At 33.1% G+C, this 21,890-nt stretch overlaps 2 protein-coding genes across 2 annotated transcripts in view; one reads left to right on the top strand and one right to left on the bottom strand.

Moving 5' to 3' along the window:
* LOC124359972 (histone H2A deubiquitinase MYSM1-like) overlaps positions 1-1,441 on the bottom strand; it is a 17,622-nt gene extending 16,181 nt beyond the window's left edge. Inside the window, exons 1-2 of the mRNA XM_046813183.1 lie at positions 1,282-1,441; positions 361-523 (exon numbers count right to left, since the gene is read on the bottom strand). The gene's annotated coding sequence lies outside the window, so the exon portion shown is untranslated. The remainder of the gene's footprint in view (positions 1-360; positions 524-1,281) is intronic.
* LOC124358621 (E3 ubiquitin-protein ligase RFWD3) lies at positions 400-21,890 on the top strand. Its single transcript, XM_046810955.1, has 6 exons — positions 400-426; positions 9,327-9,467; positions 10,526-10,807; positions 11,721-11,943; positions 15,043-15,262; positions 18,051-21,890. Exons 1-6 carry the CDS (start codon positions 400-402, stop codon positions 18,517-18,519), a joined length of 1,362 nt encoding a protein of 453 aa, XP_046666911.1. The 3' UTR covers positions 18,520-21,890.

Raw genomic sequence — 21,890 nt, 5'->3', positions numbered from 1 at the left:
ATATATATATATATATATACTGATAGGCTATTTTATAATAGTCTGTATTAGTCAAATATAACATGCACAATTGGGTATGTTTTTTTTGACAGAATGTACACACATAAAAATAGCCTCCATTAAGAAATAATTTATAAATGCTAAATTTTTTTTGTAATGCTTTTAATGATTATGAACTATGTAGAAACCAAAATTTAAAAAAGTAACTAATAAAATAAAGTGAACATTATTAAGACTGACCGATCCCATTGGTACCAACAGTATAGTATTATTACAAAACGTAAACTAATGATAAAATATGTTTCTTTGAATGTTTAGCAACACAAAGCATGCTTCTCTGAGGTATACAAATATCCTTACACAAGAGTCCTCATAAGGAAGTTTCTTTTTGCGGGATCGATGACTCTCACCACGCTTCTCTGCCGAGTGAGTACTCCTTGGGACACTGATGTTGACTGTTCTATACCGTTTCCACTGTCAGGCTGGTCTCTGGTTGTGTCACTGGTGTTATAGTGGCATTGCTCTGTAACATGTCACATTCACTAATGTTTAAAAAAAATACAAAACATTTTTCACTGTGTCCAAAGATGTTTATTACAAGACAAGGCTAAGGCAATTTTGATATAATGCAGATGTATAAAAACGGAGTATTGATAAAATTATACATAATAAGTCACAACACTGATAAGTACTGGCTTCCTCAGAGTAGCTGAGAGCACAATGTTAAGAACACAATGGAATATACTCATGGAGTGCTAAGTCAACAAGTAGTTTATTTTGAAGGTGATTTGAATGTTGTAGAAAATAATAAAAAGAATTTTTTCCTAATGAGTCTTTTTTCTTATTAGCCATAAAAGTCTTTCCAAAAATATATTATTCATTTATGTAATTTCTCAAATAACTTGATCCAAGAATGAGTTTTAAATAAAAGTTTTTGTTAAACACATTTTGGAAAAAATAACAAATATGATTTTCATTGCTGCACCCAACACTTGTGTAGCTTTACTATTACTCCATTTTGACGAATCCTTGCTGATTTCCTATAAATTGAGTCAATACTTGTAAAAGTGCAGAGTTCAATTACAGGAATACTTTTTCTGTAAGTGAATGCCTACAAACTTATTGAAACATTCAATGAAACTTTTACTTATTTTTAGAATTAATTAATTAAAGTAAAAATTTGCTGTTTTTAACTTAATTTCAACTGTTTCATACGTGTGAAGTGTTACACTAAATTTTAATTGTAATTTGAAATAATAAACTAAATATTATTGTACTTACCACAACCAAAATTTATATAACCTTTCCGTTCCAAATATGTGTGTATCCTGCTTATTAAATTAACATCCCCACAACTCTTCAGGCCAGCACGTACAGATGTCTTGGTCACATAATTTGGCTTCCCATTCTTCCAACAGTCAATTATGTAGTTTCGAATCTGTAAATAAAATTAGAAAATGCCATCATTGTTATTTATTTATGTACCCGTCACCTTCAATTTTGTTCCCCCTTAATGTCTGAATATTGTAGATTGGTTTATTTAAATTACTTTGAGTGAACACAAAAGTAAAACAAAATTTTCCCCAAAAATAATTTTTTTAAGATGTTTTATATCGAAAACAGCTTCTTTTTAAAGCTCAAATTGGCTTTTTTTGCAGTGCTTACCTTAATTTTTTTAACTTTCTTCTATAAATTATGATATTTTTTATTCAAATTAATCTTATTAAACTATCTCAAAAAACAGGTTCAGTCCTACATAAAAAATAAATATATTTACAGTTATTTATATTTTATTCACTTATATTTTAATTTGAAATTATTAAACGTATTTTGTTTTGTACTGATTTAAAAAGAAAATATAATTGTGAACAGATCTTGAAAATTTCTGGAATATTTTATCCAGATCTGAAAGTAATGCCGAAACAATATAATCAATTTAAAAATCAATTAAAAAAGCAAAAAATTACAAGTTATCACAGTGATGACCATAGGCCTATACAAAACCTGATAACTACATAAAAACATGAAATTCCAAGCTAAAAATTATATTTTTTAAGGGAATTCAATTCAATTTGTATGTAGTTGCGCCAATTTAATGAAATCATAATGTTATAGCAAATTTATTACATACTAGCGAAATTTCATTGAAAAAACTTTTTTGCAATAAGACTCATAATGATATATTGTTGTAAAACACTCATGATAAAAACACAGACAAAGATAATAACTAAAAAGGTTAAAATGAATAAGGATAGTGTGGAATACCAATGTGACATGAATCAAGCCATATTATTCAGCAAAGTTCATTTATTATCTTTCATGACACTCATTTTACGTGTCACTACAGTAATAATTCTCTATAACCTAAGTATTAATATATGGGGGGGGGGGGTGGGGGGGGGGGGGGGTGGGGGGGGGGGGGGGTGGGGGGGGGGGGGGGTGGGGGGGGGGGGGGGTGGGGGGGGGGGGGGGTGGGGGGGTTAGTGCTGTAACAACACTCCCCTCTTTTGACAAAATACTGTACAAAAGGGTTTTTTTGTAACTTGTCTTTACGGTTTGGATAACGTTTTGATCCATAGGTTGTAGTAATGGAGTAACATTTGGGGGTAAAAATAGTGCACAGATGTTGCCATCGCTTAATTCGTCTGCATTAGGATGCCCAGGGCAGTTATCGAGAAGTAACAATGCTCTAAGAGGCAACTTGTGTTTTTTCAAAAATTTCTTGACTGATGGAACAAAGCTGTTATGAAACCATTTGTTGAAGAGAGTCTTTGTCATCCAGCCTTTTGTTTGGTTTGTGTATTCCACGGGCAAATTTACGTTCTTAAAACACCTGGGGTTTTTTGATTTACCGATCACGAGCATTGGTAATTTATGAGTACCAATGGCATTACAGCACAGCATAAATGTGATTCGGTCTTTTGCCAACTTGCGGCCAGGTGCGCTTTCTTCAGCTCTGTGAACAAATTTTTTTTTAGCAAAAGGCGCCAAAATAAGTCACTCTCGTCTGCGATATATACCTGATCTTGGGTCAAGTTCATTTCTTCAACAGTTGTTATGAATTTTTCTGTAAAGGGCTCAACCGATTCTTCCTGGCACGACAGTTTTTCACCAGTTAACCTTAACAGTCTAATCCCGAAAGGTCTTTTAAACTTGTCCAACCAACCTACACTGGCACGAAAGTCGTCCTTCATTATTTTGTTGTAGAAGAACTTGGCTTTTTCCATAAGGATATCACCTGAAATAGGTGTATGCCTGCTTCTTTCTTGCATGAACCATGCAAAAAGTGCATCTTCAACTTGGGGAAACTCACCTGATTTCAAGGTTTTTCTTGCAACAGCAGATTTCTCACTGGGCCTACTTTTGAAGAACGATTCAATTTTGTCCTTTTTGTTTTTAATGTCGTGTATTGTTGCACAACCAATGTTGTATTCTTTGGCCAAATGAGACAACTTGTCTCCTTTATCTAAACGTTTTAGAACTTCGTACTTGTGATCGATTGTTAATGTCACATGTTTACGTTTTTCCGACATCGCACTCAACTATTATAAAATATCGTAATAACACACACGAGCACACACGTCAACAAAACACAAACACAAGCAAACACGTCAACGGAACGAAGCTGTATACAGTAGTACTGTAGCCAGAGCGCAAGTAGGCAAGCAACTGATGAGTGACTAGTGGCGGCGCGGCGGGCCGGTGAGTCATCCTTGCTTGCAGTGCATGAACCGAAGGGCATTGACCCGACCCGTCATCGCTCGCACAGTGCCGGATTACTGGACGTGCCTTATTAGTGCAAGGCCGGATTATAGAGACTGCACTGTATTTTCAACATTGTCGTTACATTAAATATCTGTTAATTGGCTGAGCGTTGACACCTGTCACTTGTGGGGCTGGAAATTCTTCATTTCTCTCTGTCTGTCCACATGATGTCTCGAAAATAAACTGACCTATAGACTTGAAATTTTGTTTGAAGTTTCATTTATATATTAGCAACACTGAGTTTGATGATGGTGTATGTCACTCCATGGGGTATGGCTTAACTTTAGCAAATATTTATACATTGTCTTATAGGTAACCATGATGGGAACAAGAAAATTGCAGAATAAATACATTTTTAAACAAGCTGAGTTCAATCATATAAGGTTTTAACACGTGACAAATAAACAAATGTAAATTATTCATATAGTAAAAAGATAAAATCTGACTTCAATGCACTCTTGCATTGTAGTACCCTCCCTACCTCTTTCTGCTTTGTATGCTTGATGGTAGTCACTAGGTTTTAATATAAATAACATTTTTTTCTTCCACAATTTTAATTTATTTTAAAAGCGCTTTCGCCAATTAAGGCATCATCAGTTCAACTTCCAACCTTTCCGGAACTTTTATTATTTAAACTTAATGCAATGAACAAAAATTTGAATGTATTGTGTGCAAGATAGTTTGATAAAAATCATCTACAGACTTGAAATTTTGCATGAGATTTCATTTCTACATAGATAAGAATGATATTCGTGATGGTTCTTGTCCAATCATGGAATTTGGCTGAGCGTCTTATCACTCACTAAGCTGACTCAATTTCTTTTTTGTCTATCCAGGGGAAGTAAACATTTCTTTTCTGTATAATTATTTGTCTATTTGACTGCAGGACATCTCGAGAATGAAATGAGCTATAGGTTTGAAATTTTGTGTGCAACCTTAGTGAAATCTGTAATGCAACAAGTGGAGTGGCATACTCTACCTTGTATTAAATGAGTAATAATTATCAAAATAATAAATAGTTATGAAAATGCATATTTTATAATAATTATTTATTTAACACATTTGCTGCCGAGCTAGATCCACTCTTACAGACAATTGAGATTATTACACAACATTACATACACACTGAAATAATTAGTCTGACATTCCCCACAGACTACAAAAATAATATTATACAGTTAATTTAACGTACTTTGAAAAAATACCTCAAATATATTAACGTCTACTTAATCTTCTTATGTTTTAGGCTTTTTTAAACTACCAACATTTGTGTTGTTGGTCCATAGCATATATTAAAATTTTTACTATGGACCAAATGACACACATTTGTAGCACAAAGTTTTTTTTATTTATAATAATGTCCAGGCATATGTAATAAAATTCATTTTCCATTTATAAGTATTCTGAAAATTATATTTTACCCTTTTTTAATGGATCAGATAGCACATCTACCATTATAAAATTTAAAACTAAAATTGAAGTCATACTATAGGTAAACCGCTAACAAAAAAACCTTGGTTGATTTGAGTTCACGCAGGGTGGGGTAAATATCCCTCCGCCGCCCCTCCAAGCATCCCCACCACTGCTCGGCGCTCACTCCATTTCAATCTAATAAAATCAGCTGACTAATCCGGCTCAGTCGGTATCGTTCACTGCTGCGACCCGTTCAGTTGAACCGGTCAGTACAGAGTTACTAAGCCTTCCCGCTAGAGCGTGTTTTACCGGTCATCGTGTTGACTGAACAAAATGAACGAATGAACGACTGGATGTAATGACCAAGTGAACGAAAGGATCTGCTTGCAAAAATGTGTTCGGATAGAGGAAGAAACAACATATTTTAGAGTGAATGGTTAGATATATAACAATAAATGTATTGTTTCAGGAATCTAGTAAATGTAAATATATATTATTAATAGAAATGATTAACAAAAATTGACTGTATATTACTATATGCATTACTAAATATTTTAAACGTTAATATTTAAGAACAATGGACTTGGTTGATTAATATGCCTTTGATTTACAATAAGATTATTTCACATTTTAAACATTTAATCTATTAAGTTACCACCACTTTTCATAATACCCAGGTTGAGTCATTAAAATAATATTATGCACACTACTACACAGAATGCCTCCTCTCAGATCGACCCTGCACATCGCACCTATATCGACCATGTGTTACCACATGATAACCTTTTAAATGCTAATTGGCAATCAATTTTTAACAGCACTAATGTTAATGTTTTTACGTTACAACTACAATTTCAATAGACAATCGAATAAATTTAAAACGAGGTCAAAAAAAGCTAAAACCATGGATTACTTCAGATTTAGTCCATGCTATAAGACAAAGAGATAAATTACGTAAATTAGTGAAAAAGCAACCATTTAATGTGGAGCTTAAAACCCGCTATGTCAATTGCAGGAACATTTTAAGCAGAAATTTAAAGCAACTAAAAAATATTATTTTTGTGATAAATTCGACCAAGCTAATGGGGATTTAAATATGTTTTGGGGGGTTTAATTAAATTGAGTGGTAGAGGGGTTAACAAAGTTTCTTCGCTAAATAAATATTTGCCAAATACCAAATTATTCAATGACAAAATTAAGCTTGAAGTAGCTAACGAATTTAATAAATTCTTTACTAATGTGGGTCAGAACTTGGCGAACTCTAATGGCTCAAATGTAACAATTTTTTTCAAAGACAGATCTTATAAGCTTCATTCGATCTTTAACTTACGGACTGTTACAAGAGGTTATACGTTACGTATCCAGTTTGAGAGGAAATTTCGCTCTTGGGCACGATTCAATACCTGCAAGTATATTAAAAAAAATCACAACACATTCATTTTTTGACAAATAAAATCCGCAAGTACATTTTTGCCTTCAGACAATTACGAGAAGTACTCACAGATAAGGAAATTAAAGTGGTCTATTTTGCTTTCGTTCAATCCCAACTTTCATTTGGTATTATAGTCCATGGTGCTGCTTTCAAAACTATTCTTGAGCCATTAATTTTTGAACAAAAAACAATACTAAAAATAATGTTCTTTAAGAGTACCTACAACATATTCTTTAGAATTAATTTTCTTCGAGGAAGAACTAATGACTATAAGAAATTTGGTCATCAAAACCATTCTTATTTACTTATACATTAATTTTCATACTATTTTAGCGTTGAGAACTTATACTCATAATACACGGTACTCGCAACAAGTCGTCATTACAGTTTCTATATTTAAAAAAAACATTCAGCGTAACAAATTTGTATTATATTTCTCAAGTTTTGTACCGTAACGTGTGTTTGAGTTATAACTTCGCTTCTGTGTTGCAATTACCTAATCTTTACTGGTTTAAAAACGCGTGAAGGATGGGTTACTATTGTTAGATGGCGAAGAAGTATATAGACTTATAGTCCCTTGTTATCGCTGAACTTCTAACCCTTCCTCGCTATTTATTGTATTCGGTCTGTCCTTCATTATAATTACCATAACTAATACTTCATACGACAGTGCAGCAAAACTAGATTTATACTCGGTTACGTATCATTATCAATGTGACTCATCAATTGCCTGCGTGGTCACTGTTGTCATTGCCATCCAGCCGGATTAAAAATAAATTCTAAAACCATTAATAATATAAAAAATTACTAAACTACTATTTTTTTACTTATATTATTTGTTCTATTATTAGTTTTGAGTTCCAATATTCACGACCAGAGCCTACGCACAGGTCCTAGGCCCATATAGGCTCATCCCGGTTATACTACTCTTCTTATTTCAAATTTTAATTGAATTAAATAGAATTAATGCAAGGTTTATTATAATAAGAAATAATTAACTACGTATAAGTACCGTATTGTTACACTCTGATACATGATTTCAGACATTGTATATATTTGCTTACGTTTGTTGCAAAACGTGTATAGGCTATGTGTTTTACTGTACTATTTTTAAGAAAATAAACCATTTTCATTTCATTTTTCATTTCACCTGATTTGGAACAAGTATCAAATTTATTCAGTTGCCAGGCCAAATTGAACAAAACTTTCAAAGTGAACGGGTCTTTTGAAACACTCCGACCCGGATCACTCGTTCACCTGACTGACTCGTTCGAATTGAACGGTCCAAGTAAGTAACTGCAGTATAAACAATATGGCGCGAGCAAGACAAGATTTAAACAGCTGACAAGAAGATGCTCCGCCCACTCACCACTCCCCCCCCCGCCGGAGGGGGGCCCCTTCTGCGCTGTGCTGCTCAAATATTTGCTTCTGCGCAGGTTTCTTTATTAGCGGTTCACCTATAACTGTGTTGTGACATTAGTAATATTAGCAGATCCATAGACAACGCCACTGAGAGATACAGCATGCTATAGAGTAGTACGTAGTGTTCCAATGTTTCACTACTTTTTTCACTTAAAATAACCATTAGAATTTATTAGTTGCATGAAAAAAAACTGGAATTTACCATTACTGAGTATGTTCTTAATACAGATTAAGTATCACGCCAACCTGACCACAAAGTACCCTCAAAACACTCACTTGAGCTAAGATTAGAGTTTAGCATCTGTTTTATTTATTCTATAAGGTAATGATATTGAGTCTAAAAAACTAAAATATTAAAGGATATTTAAAAAATAATTCCCTAAATACATGTACAGATGTTATGGTGAAATTAATAATAGGACGGTACAACAAACTAGAACCATGTCACTTTGTACAGAATTTAGGGCACATTAAAATTAGTCTTTTCTAAAGCTATGTGTGACATGTTGTGATGGATAGTTTTAGACTAGAGAGTCTCAGGTCATCTTAAAATACTATTCATATAAATGATAATTTAATAGCCTTAATTTGTATGCTTTTATATTTAATTTATGCTTTATATTTGCTTTTGAATTGTACTAACACTAGGCACCAAGCAGTACAGTGTCTAGTACAACAGTAATGATGTGTTTTAATGGAATAAAGATTATTCTCAAGTATATCGCTAAGATGTTTCCTGATCTGCTTATGTAATATCTAGTAGCGAATTTCCAAAAGTTAACCCTTTGAACTTAATTCTTTAAAGCTATTTCTTTTATTCATTCCTAATGACTAATAACACACAAAAGAAATAAATTTTACAATAATGTAATACTTGCATTGAATGCATGTAATACATGCGTGCTCCACTGACAGTCGGTAATGGTGGATAGTATCGTCATCGGCGTACAGACGGGAGTGGGAGAACAGCTGCCAGCAACAAAATTTATTTATTGTATACCTACTGCGGCCAGCTGACATCTGCAACTGGATTATTTGGTCAAGCCAGTACATTACTTAGTATTGTGGCTTGTATATTGAGCTTATAAACTTCAAAAACAGTAATAAAATATATTTTTATAGATCAGCGGATTATTTTGTCTTTGGTGTTATACATGCATGTATGTACTAATAGGTTCTCTTAGAAGCTAGCCTTTTCCTTAAAATTGTAAACCTGCCTCTTTGTTTGCACAGGAAATACTTGTGTAAAATATGAATACAATTCAATTGTAACTTATGGGCACTGCTTGTTTAGGTTGGCTGCAACCATGGTGTGAAGAGGTGTCCAACTTGCAACAAAAGAGCTTGTCTCAAGGACATCCGGATATTGTATCTACCTAAGGTGGTTCCCCTGGACACTGTGGAAAAAGATAGGTTGATACAAGAAAAGGAACAAGTGAGTTTGTTCGTCAAGTCATGTATTCAAAGTCAAATAAACAATTTTAACATATTACAATATTTTAACCCGCTTAGTGCCAAAATTATATATTTAGGAATTACCCATTTTTTTAAATGTATATTTATTCTTGTTACTTTTAAATTATTCTCATCTATTTCACATAAAAATATACATACAAATAAATACCCTCATCAAATGAGAATTTATTTCAGTAAATACATTACAATTATTTTGATCTCAATACATTTTTTTCATTTAGCAGTTGATCTGTAATAATTGTTGAGGTTTGTTACCACTAAAGCTTAATAACAACAGTAGTAGGAAAGAAATATAAATTATTTTTATCTCTAGATATTAAATTACTACAAGCTATAGACTATATATGTGGTTATGATACATGTACTCGTACAATGACAATGCTAACTGACAGAGAAGGAAACAGGTTGAAACAACCATAATTATATGTTCTATGTAGCTCATTATGTACTACTACACAAAATAGAAAGCACTATATTAAAACAAAAATTTTCTGATCGTGAGTGTAAAACAATGGGAGGTTTGGTCATGTTTTATATCTGTAAATGTGTTAATCAATTTCTCTAAGGCATAATAATATGTGGATTTGCATAGATACCATAAAACTAATTTTGAGATTGAATGATTAGTTGTTAAGGTGGTGCAATACGTGAAAGTGAATTGAGAATTTAGTGGGTGTTTTGATGCAACATACCATTATTGTCCTAATGCCGACCCACAAATTAATTCGTACCCGTTGGAACATACGTCTGTGACCATTGGGTGAAAAAAAAAAATTAAAACCAGTTTATGTCCTTCTTGTCAATAGAAATTAAATGGGAAGTGAAATAAAACATGCAAGTATTTAAAAAATAATGAAAATATTACAAAATCTTTCTCATGTTGGGAGTAAATTTGTAGTTATTCACTTCAATTTTGGTAATGTTATTTAAGTAGAATACAAATGTATAGTTCAATGTATTTCTTGTTATTTATTTAAAGAATACAGACGTTTTTAAATCATGTAATATTATTTGCAGTTGCTTTCACAGAAGAATGCAATGGACATGGAATTATCAAGATGTAAACTTCTGAATGAACTTAATGCTAAAAAGTATGAAGAGAATTTGCAGAAGCTGGAAAAAGAATTGAAGGAAGCAGAAGAAACAATTCAGCTTCTTAGCCAAGGGAAGAAAGTAGTTTTATCAGAAATTGTTACCAAAAGGAAAGACAAAGTCGGGACAGAACTGATGCACATGATTGAGGTCAGCAAGGATGGGGGCTGCAGAGTGTTGGCCTTCAACCGTCTGCGTCATGAACTGGTAGGAAACTGAATTCTATTGTTGTTCTGTCACAAATAGTAGGACTTACTTCCATTAACTTTTAAAATGAATAAAGAGTAAGACTATTTATAGAAATATAAAATTGTTCTTAAAAATCAATTCAATTTTAAAATCATTTTTAAAAATTGATTAGTTTTTAACAATTTATCTAATTTTAAAAACAAATTAAAAATACATTAATAACAATATTAGGGTGATCAAAAAAAATATCAAGTTTGCATATGTATATATCAAAGGATAGTTCTTTTTTCTTCCAGAAATTCACATAATCTTAAAGCAAAGACTCACATGTTTTTATGTTGATATCAATACTTTGGCTTTCTCTACAAATCATTCACAATTTTTAATTCTAAAATGTTTCAATAAATTTTCTTTAACTGAATTATTTTTACAAACTAAATTTTCTTACAATTCGTATTCTTATATTATATATTCTTAGATAACTAAGGATATTGTGTGAATCTAGATACATTTATTTGTACAGACTTCTCTCTCCTATAACAGAAAATTGATCCATAGACTAGCTGTGTTGAAAAATTAATACATTCTTGATAATGGTCATTTGTAAAATAAAGACAATGACAATTCATACACTTTTTGTAAAGTGTTTTCCATAAAACAAATTTATTATACTATTATTTGTAGTTTAATTGTCCAGTCATTCTTTTTATTAAGAGTTTGCACAAAAATCTTAAATTCATTTATGAAATTGTAGTATGGTAAATATTAGATAGATAGATAAAATGAATAAGTCTTCATATCATGTCTGTATAGTAGTATATTATTGAATAATAAACAGTGAGTTTTCCATATATTTCTTCTTTTTGTGTTATAGCATATGGTAGAAAAGTGTGTTGTGAGATATAGACTGTACATTTAGATCGGTGTACAGGTGGTGTCCCAGCCGTCGGGGAACACAATATTTGCTGGCTACGGTGTCCGAGTGCTAAACACTGTGGACTTCCAGCCCACCCGCTTTGTGTATCTTCACCAGAAGATGATCAGAGACATGGCATTCCATCACGAGGATCGCAACCTACTGCTCAGTGCGTCTCTGGACAACTCAGCCAAGTTGGTGGACATGAGCAACAACAGCACCGTGCACTCCTTCAAAAGTACGTCACTCTGCATATCAGTGAATTACGGTTATTTCTTGGGATCAAGTAATAATAATAACCACTAAGATCATTAACCAATTTTGTTTGAATACATAACAATCTTTTATCAGTAATTTCTTCTTAATCAGTCCTTTCGAGAGATAGAGTGCCAGTAATTTATAATAAGTGCTTAGGCAAGTTTCTTACCAAATTATTTTTCTATTCTCCTTTATTTTAACTTACTAAATACTATTCTTTCTGTCATTCTTTGATATAACAAAGTTTATCTTTTTTTTATCTTTCTGAACCAAGCTTGGCTAGTAATTTTATTAAGTGCAGTTAAAAATAAACACAACCAGACTGATAACATTACAGAGCAAAGAAAATGCAATTTACAAACAGAATCTCACATTTTTGTTCTAATGTGTTTGTAGTAGTGAAAGTTATTTCACTGAATTCTCTGGATGGTATCTATTCTGCATTAAGTTATTTTAAAAATACTATGTAAGCCTACAAGAGCTTATGTTTTGACTGAATACTGTGCTGTTATAAATAACAATAAGACATCAACATTGTTTTTACCCAGGGTCTCCTTCGTAGTGAAGGTTAGAATCAATTGACAATTTTATGTAGAAAACTGTTCAGAGTTGTAAAGTTATAAACAGCTGACTGGTACTTTCTTTAAAACATTACAAGCATTAGCACCAGAAACATAAATTAACAACGTTCCATGCCCTTGTTATACTCCCTTGTAATTTATTGTAAATACAGAAATGTAAGGCCTTGTTTCCTATTACCCTATACAAATCTCATATATAAATTAAACTACACCCTTTGCACTTGGCAGGCCATTAGTGTATTTCATATTTATCTCTCTCTCAGCTCAAGTGGAATTACAGATATTTCCTCTCAGCTCGACAGGCCATAGCTACTGGCTGGCTGGGTTCTGCACCACCACTCGGCACTTGTTTAATCATGTAATTCAACTCGTATTTAAATGGCAGAATTTGACCTTCGGCTTTTTTAAATGGCATTGAAATGCTGTTCTCGAACAATTTACAAAGATTATTAACTTTAAGCTTTGATTGGTTATTTATTATCTACTCTTTAAATGTACCTAGTAGGATGTAATTTAAGTTATATATAGACCTATTTGAAAATGATTTGTCAATTACTCTTAAGTAAGTCTCTAGTATCAACATAATATTAAACTCGTTTTCATATTTTGAAGTTTTGCTCCACTAAATGCATTTGTATAAACTGAAGTGAGTGATACCGTAGCAACTACAGTGGCACTGACACTGGGATAAAACACAATCTAAACTATATTTACTGTTGCATGTGCTGCAAATAGATAAGCTTAATTTAGTTTCTTTTTTGGTTCAATTATTGCAGCATTTACCAGCCACAAATGGATAAGGATTGAATTTTATAACTGCACAATGTAGTGAGCCGTACGTAGTGGCCTGACGAGCTGAACGGCCAAAAAGCGTGGGCCATTAAGAGTGGCTTAGGTGAGCTGAGGGATAGGACATGGTCATAAATCTCCAACATGACAGAGAGAACAGCTATGTCTTCCCATAGTTGCTCCACAAGTTGACAGAATAATTACACAAGTTCAAATCCGAGTTTAAAGGGTTAAAAGTCTTGTTTATAGTATTCAAAGATATACCTTTCCAGAATGTTGGTACTATTTTTAATCCCTTGAAGACGGTATTAAATTCATATCATGTCATTGGTTTATGACCACGTCATATCTCTCAGCTGGGTGGGCCACACCTAGTGGCCCTCTCTGTTTTGCCATTCAGCTCGTTAGGCCACTAAGCGTAGCCCAGCATATTGTACAGTTATAAAATTTAATCCTTATCCAGTTGTGACTGGAAAGCACTGCAATCTCCCAAAGCACATACCATAGCACACATCCGTAGAATATTTTTTATCCAACTATTAGTATTACTGTATTTTATCTACTTTTAAAAATACTAGTATATTTGGTGGAGACGAAGCTCAAGATATGGAAATGAGTTTATATTCTGTTGATACTTAATACCTAATTGAGACCTGATTGTATTTTTATACTGCAAATAAAAATACCTTTAAGACAGATCAAAGTATAACTTAAAATACATATTACTTTCTTTGTTTGACAGTAAATAATATATAACGTATCGATAGAGTTTCAACCTTGAAACTAATAAACTATGTAAATATTTGAGAATTGAATTTAAATCTGTCATTTAAAGAACTTAAGGTTAAATACTGCCTTTTAAATCTGAGTAAAAGTGATGTACGTGGTTACGCAAGCGCTGAGTGGTGACTCAGAACACACGTGGGTAAGCTGAGAGGACATGAACTGAGACTGAATCCGAACTGAGCGAGAAATGTGTTTTGGCTGCATTTGAGGCATCTCACTTAAAAAATTGCGTTCTGGTACATTACCACTATTTAATAGCAAATAAATATACTTGTGTTAAGATTAATGTGTCACATTAATTTTATGAACCTATACACTTTTTATTTAGGTAAGACTTGACTGTAATTATATGTAACAATAAAATTACACTAGACAAAAAACTTAAATTCATAAAATCATTTTTTAAATTAATTTTTAAGTGATTTTGTATAAACTGAACTGAATCTGAAAACTAGACTACACCACCACAACTTGGAAAATACATTGGTAGTAGTTATTTTTGTCAATAAGTGAATATTTATAGCCTAACTAAATTATGTTTTATTTTAACGTTCAAATGGTATTCAAATCCAAAAATATATAGATTTGAACAAATGCGCCTATTTTGTTCTAAAATGTAGGATTCATTCTAAATTATGAGCCTATTTGTAAACCCAGGATTTTTTTCTTAGTAGATAGTGAAATTATGGTTAGCTTTTTACTTTCAGTGAGGGGTTAGGATGGTTCTTACTACCTTTTTAATAATAATAAGTGATAATTTTTTTAATCAAAGATTCATTTTGATGTGTCGGGATATAAAAATTGGAGATTTATTAAATTATTACTGTGTTTCTTTGAAGTTCTCTTTATCACAATTGGTACGTTAATAATTGATAATAATTAAATAAACCAAGTGCTTAAACTGCCCAAATGTCTTTGTGCAGCGGAGGGACCGCTGTGGTCATGTTGCTGGGACCTCACCAACCCTCATTTATTACTAGTCGGCAGCCAGTTAGGAAGGGTGTACCAGTATGACCGTCGCATGGTTGACACATACGTGCAGCTTTGGGAAGACAAAAGCAACACAACCCCTGTTGTTGCTTTGTCCTCGGTTCCCAGTGTTGCCAGTACTCCTTTCCCCCAGGGCGGCTTCATATCATGCAGGTAATTTGTTGTAGCTCTCTATCTCTGTCTATTATGTTCATTTTACTCACATCCAGATTAATTGCTTCCTGACAAGAAGACCCCCAAAAAAGAAGGGGACATTTGGACATAGATTAGTGGACAAATTGCCACCATTAGATACATGTATGTATGTAACTTTTCCTTTCCAAATTGATTTTTCTCTTCCCTCGATGAGCATTATTATTCTAATTATTCTCATGTAATAAGGAAATGTCTTCTGTTAGGATTACAAGTCTCAAGTTTTTAGTGCTTATGACTTCAAACAAGGATTCTTACTCAAACTTTTCAACTCAAATTATCTATGACCTTTTTTCATGAAGATGGATCTCTACAGCAATGCTGAATTATTCCAAGAATTTAATTGTGTAACCAATGTTTCAACTTTGGTTAACAACTAAAAACAATATTGCCTAGGGTTTTTACAGCTTTAAAAATTGTGATGAGACCAGAATAAAAATAATATAATTACAAGTCAACCCTGAAGAATTTTAGGATCTAATATTGAATCATAATCTAGTCTTTCAATCTTAGGTGTTAAATGACTCAATTTTTGTCTTGCAACTTCTTCACTTTTGGAATATATATATATAGATATATATATTTTAGTTAAATTATGAGGATTTTCTAGCTTTATTGAGAATGTTTAATTTTAATCATTGTAAATGACAATGAATAAAATGATATGTTGATCCATTATTATAAAATGCAAAACATTGTGATCGCACAATTGCCTAAGCTTACAGGGCAAATATTTTAGTACATTTTATCCACATTTCAATTTTTTTATGTCAATCTTGATTTATTAGGAGGTTTACAGTAATATTTGTATACATTCTCACATTTTTTGGGGTTTCCACTGACTAAGCAAACTAGTAATCTATCAAATGTATACTTATGAAATTTGTCATACAGCTTTATGACATTTAAGGAAACCTGAAACAAAATATTTAATTAAAAAAAATCCAAAACCTTGATGGATGCAATTTAAAATATTGTATAAAATAATTTAGAAAGAGCTAAGTTTATAAAAATTGTTTAAGATGAATTCTTTTTAGATTTTTTCACTATATACAGTGATGCCTCATGAATGATTGTTCAATGACTAAATAAGACTTGGCACTTTTTATTGTAAAACACCAATAAGAAGTGTGAAATTGTGTGTAATTGAATCAGAAGGGAAATTTGTTAAAATGGCTTAAAAGCAACAATATACATAACAGTAAACATACTTGATGTCAGCTATGAAAATGTCACAATAACTAGCTGAAGAAAATAATAGTACGTTATTGCCCTAATAACAACAGAAAGCCAGTGCATATATTTTATTAATGTTAATTTTAGTAGGAAAAATGTATTTATGTGAAATCACTTTTGGAAATCATGACTTGAAAGTTCTTTAATTATTTTTGTCCCATTTCCTTAAAAGCCTCTGAATTTGCAAATAGTTTTCCCTTTAACGATATTTTTAACTGTGGGAATGGGGAGAAATTAGGGGTTGATGTTCTAGCGTGGTAACACTGGTAACTAGCGAAAGTTTTCTTTCCTTGGAGATGTTTTCGTTTTCTATTCAGAGGACTTATGTTTTTTTTGAGAGTCGTAGAGAAAACACCATATTTCATTACCAGTTAAATTTTTTTATCTGGATATGCATCTGCCATATTAATGAACTTATCAACCATTAACATTAGATTTTCTTTGTGATCATTAGTTAGCATTTTTGGAACCATTCCCGAACAAATTGGATGCATGTTGAAATAATCATGAAGGATGCTGGTTGGCTATATTACCATGTGATAAATTTACCTCAAATGCAATTTCGTCAATAGTTAGTCTTCTGTTTGTTGCACAACCTACTGTTTTGACTCAGTGTTTTCATCACTGGTTGCAGTTGAAGGTCATCCATTACGGGATCATCTTTAATGGTGACGCGACCTTTACTTGAATCTTCTTCATCGCCTCAACTCCATAAGCATGCATTAACAATTTGAGAGTCTCACTAGGTGACTTTTTGAGCAAAACACAGAATTTAATGTTTGGTCACTGTTCAATAATTGCAATTTTTTTAAATAGAGGAAGTTAACTTGCAGACACATGAAAATACTCACCACAAGTAAACAATGGCAACTGAGCGATACCAACACTACAGATATTCTCTCCCCAGAAGTAGTACCAGGTGCTGCAAAACAAATTTCCCACCCACAAACAAGTCAAGTGTATATTTAAATCAATTCCAGGAACTTAAAAGACATTTAAAAATATATTGATTCTACCTCGTACAAGTATTTTAAATGTCTGCCATTTTTTGAGTTATAGAAAATATTGATTTTTCAATTTTAGTTTTCACAATTGTTATGAAGTTGTATTATACAATTTTAAAATGTGTTTTATAATTTTAAGGGAAAAGATCACACCTGTTTGAGTAATTGGAGACATGCTGATGACTTCAATACAATATTTTAATTTGCTTTTAGGTCAGAAGCAATACCTACAAATACTGTTGGATAGTTGTGAGACACCCTGTTTAATAAAATATCTTACGTATTGTTCCGATTATAAAGATTGCTACAAAGATAGATTCTTCTTATCTTATATTTTGGAAATGTCACATCATAGATTATTTTTCTACCCCTAAAGCATAGTGATTAAATTGTAATCTTAACTTTAACAACCAAGAATATAAAAGATTGAACATGGTATTTTAATATTTGAATTTGTGTCCAATCACCAACAATTATTCATGGTCTAATTTTTTTCATTTCACTTTCAGACTGAATAGTGTGTTTTCCTATGCCCGACATGGAGACAAGTACAGCTGCCAGAAGCTGCCCATGGAGGGTCCATTCATGTCAATGAAGTATGACTACACGTCGCAGATGCTCCTGACCTCGTCTCGGCCCAGCAGTCGTTGCCCTTATGCAAGGATCAGCTTGAATCAGGTGGACCAGGACTGTCAAGGACAGGTGTGCTTGCCACTAATCCACACATTTAACTGTGGCTCATCCGCGCGTGTTCTGTCACGCATGACAACCTTGCCAACACTAGGGGACTCTCTGGTTGTCGCTCACCACGAGAGTGGGCGGACTGTCAACATGTGGAGCTCTAAGACAGGTGGACTTGTTCACAACTTCTCTATCAAGGATCCTGTTATAGATTTGACCAGTGTGGACATTTCTAACAAGTGCCTTCTTGCTACTCTCTCTGATAAGAGAGTAGGTGTGTACAAATTTACATCTTAGATAGTTAAGTTATTGTACATATTGATTGCTGTTAATAGTTTTTGTATGTGCAAAACTTTACTGGTACATACGTAAAGGTTTAAAATTGTGTAACTTTTGTACTTGAATAGCAATACTAATGTGTTGTTTAGTCTTTTAAAGTAATTGTTAAATTATTAAGAAAAATGTGATAGTTATTATTCTATTATAAGTGTTAAAGCTTAAGATATCAAGTCATATTATTTAAATACTTTTGTACTATGAAACATTATTTTAAAACAAATTTTAATTATATTTTCATCATGATTCTATTTTCAGTGTGTTAAAAAAGAATAATTTATTACTACAGTTAGTATGACGTTAACGCAAGCAATTGTGGTGTTAAAAGTCACTTTCTTTGTAATGTTATAATAAAGGTTGTTTACTGTTCAGACAATACAAATTTTTGTCACAGAGAAAATCAATAGTAAATTAAACCTATTTCCATACTATGTATGTAAACATGTGAAGCAATTTAACAGTATATACTTAAGTATGAACTGATGACAGTCATCATAAGCCATCTTGTTAGACCATGTAATAGTAGACCGTTGGGATAATCAAAGGGATGGCATCATTGGTGTTCCAGGTTTAGTATACAAGTAAAGGCCACAGTTTAATTTACTATACTCTAAAGTTAACAGAAATAAAGAAAATGAAGCCCTTTTTGGAAACTAATGAGCTAAAGCTACCTGATTGAAGCTTTATTAGCTGTAACTAATTGATTATTGATAGAGAGTTAAATCAGATGAAATTTAATGTTAAGAATTTAAATGAGCCCTCCTATTAGATGTTCACTTGAATCAAGTCTAAATGATTTGTTTGTTTTTATCATGCATTAAATCGTTGATTCAAATATTAAGCCAAATAATATGTTACTTGCTTGTTTCTATTAAGCCAAACTATAAAAACAGGTTTTTATAATTTAAAGAAACTCTGCTGTTCAATTTTAACTGATCATAAAATTTAATGTGGAGTAGGTGCCAACTGTCATGTCCATTATTTCAATCTTGGTACAGGTACAGTAAAACACTGTTATGTCCGGCACCTTCAATATCCAGTTTGATAACAAACGATAAATGTCTTCTAAGTAGGCCAAAGAGGCAGGAGTGACAGGTGGGTAAGAGAGGGCAATAAGCCAAAAATCATCTTATTGCACTTAGTCCTTAAAAGGCCTTTACACTTCCTCTCGAGTGACAGGATGGGTAAGAATGGGCCACCTCCTGTCGAGAACCCATGAGGAGGGATAGCGGACACTATATCAGTCATGTCACCTTAGTAGAAGTGGAGGCTAGCTCTTTGCATCAACTTATCAGGTGATACAACTGGTTTTTAGTCAGAATATATTTTTTTATAAAAACAAAACTGGCCATAGTCTTTTTTGAGATACTATTTTAAATTTTTTTAAATTTAATGTCTAATTAAAAACTAGATTCATTATCCTGTAACACTGAGTGAACATGTTAAAAATAATGCATTATAGTACGAGACATATCAGACACACATATCAAGCCTGGGCTATGGCAAATAAACTGTTGTTTAAGGCACTTATACCTAAGATGTATTGTTTAAATTTAGAAGATTAGTGTTTTGTGATAGCACTAGTATTATAATTATTAACTGAGATCTCTTTACATCATTAATAAATAATAAATCCAAATGTCCAGACTTGCAATGATATGTCTCCTACTAGAAAACTACAGATGGTACAATACAGTGTATTGGTCATTTACCCTAAAACAATTTAGTGATTCTTTTTACATGAATACGAGTTATTAATAGAATTCTATTTGACTAAGAGTTATCAACAGTTGGCAATAGTGGAATAATGTACACTACATGATTGCAGTGGTAAAATCATATAGCAGAAGTCCTGAAGGGATACATGTATTATTATTACTAAATGGCACTTACGAGGCACATCCAGAAAGTAAGTGTACTCAATTTATGTAGAGTAAAAAAAAATGTATTTAAACAAAAACATACTTGGTTACACTTGTACATATGTAAGTTATTTTTCGGCATAGTCACCATCCCTCTCGATGCAAGTGGTGAGCCGCGGGATCAATTTTTTTATGCCTGCCTCAAAAAAGTCTCCTGCCAGCTCTTTTGCCCACTTCTCCACCTCCCCCTTCACCTCCCCATCCATTGAAAACTTGTTTCCACTCATGTGCACCTTCAGTGAAGTGAAGAGATGGAAATCTAAAGGGGCCAGGTCAGGGGAATATGGGGGTCGTTCAAATGTCCCATCCAAAAGAGTCTAGGAGTTACTTCGTGGCATTGGCCATGTTAGGTCTGGCATTGTTGTGCAGTAGGTAGCCTCCCTTCGTCGTCATGCCCCTCCTTTTATTCTGAATTACCTTTTCCAATTTTTTAGCATCTTACAATATCTTGTTGTGTCGATGGTCTCCCCGTAACGCAGAAATTCAATAAAAATTATGCCTTTATGGTCCCAAAACACGGATGCCATGATTATTTTGGCTGAAATTGTGGTTTTTTTATTTCTTGGCAGAGGGTGACAAGGTGTGACGCCATTGCTGAGAGTGCATCTTAGTTTCAGGTGTGTAGTGGGCAACCCAAGTTTCGTCTCCAGTAAAAATAGAGTAGAGAAAATCATCGCCTTTCTAGTTTGTAGCATTCCAAAAACTCTTTGGAGCTCTGCACTTGATTCAAATTGTGTTGTTCTGTCAGCTGTTTTGGGACCCACCTTGCAGACAATTTCCGATAGCCGAGAGTTTCTGTGATTGTTTTGTGTATCAAGGATCTCGAGATTTGCGGAAAACATTGCAGAAAGTTGATCTAATGTCAATCTGCGATCGTCATGGACCACAATCTCGATTTTTTTCCACAAGATCATCAGTCACAATTGAAGGTCTTCCGCTCCTCTGATCGTCAGGCATGGAAGTACGGCCATTTTTAAAATTGCAACACCACTTGTACACACTCGTACGATTTGTAGCTCCATTACTATAAACAGTTTTCACCTCATTATAAATTTCAACCGGAGCTTTTCCCTTCACAACGAGGTAGCGAATGACAGCACGAATTTTGCACTTGGCGGGAGATAAGATTGACATTTTTTGCGAGAAATGCTACTGCGTTGAGAGTTTTCAACACATTAACCTTGGATTGGTCTCGTTTTGAAGGGGAGGGGTCAGGCTCCACGCCAGTGTTTCCAATATGTTAAAAAAGTATTCCCTACAACTATGAGAGTACCAGTAAACTTACTTTTCTGGACGTGCCTTGTATTTCAAGTTTCTGTATCAATTAAAACCACATTTAAGTTTTTATGGAACACTTTGCAGACATGACTGTTAATAATTATCATGTAATATATTAAAAGTTACAACATA

The sequence above is a fragment of the Homalodisca vitripennis genome, chromosome 1 (assembly GCF_021130785.1).
Source record: "Homalodisca vitripennis isolate AUS2020 chromosome 1, UT_GWSS_2.1, whole genome shotgun sequence".
Taxonomy (NCBI): Eukaryota; Metazoa; Arthropoda; class Insecta; order Hemiptera; family Cicadellidae; genus Homalodisca; species Homalodisca vitripennis.
The sequence above is the reverse complement of the archived record's forward strand: the minus strand, read 5'-3'. Positions and strand labels throughout refer to the sequence as shown.

Coding starts and splice junctions, on each gene's coding strand:
- LOC124358621 (XM_046810955.1), top strand. CDS start 400: ATGACTCTCACCACGCTTCTCTGCCGA. Junction 9,468..10,525: donor TGATACAAGAAAAGGAACAA/GTGAGTTTGTTC, acceptor TATTATTTGCAG/TTGCTTTCACAGAAGAATGC. Junction 15,263..18,050: donor GGCGGCTTCATATCATGCAG/GTAATTTGTTGT, acceptor TTTCACTTTCAG/ACTGAATAGTGTGTTTTCCT.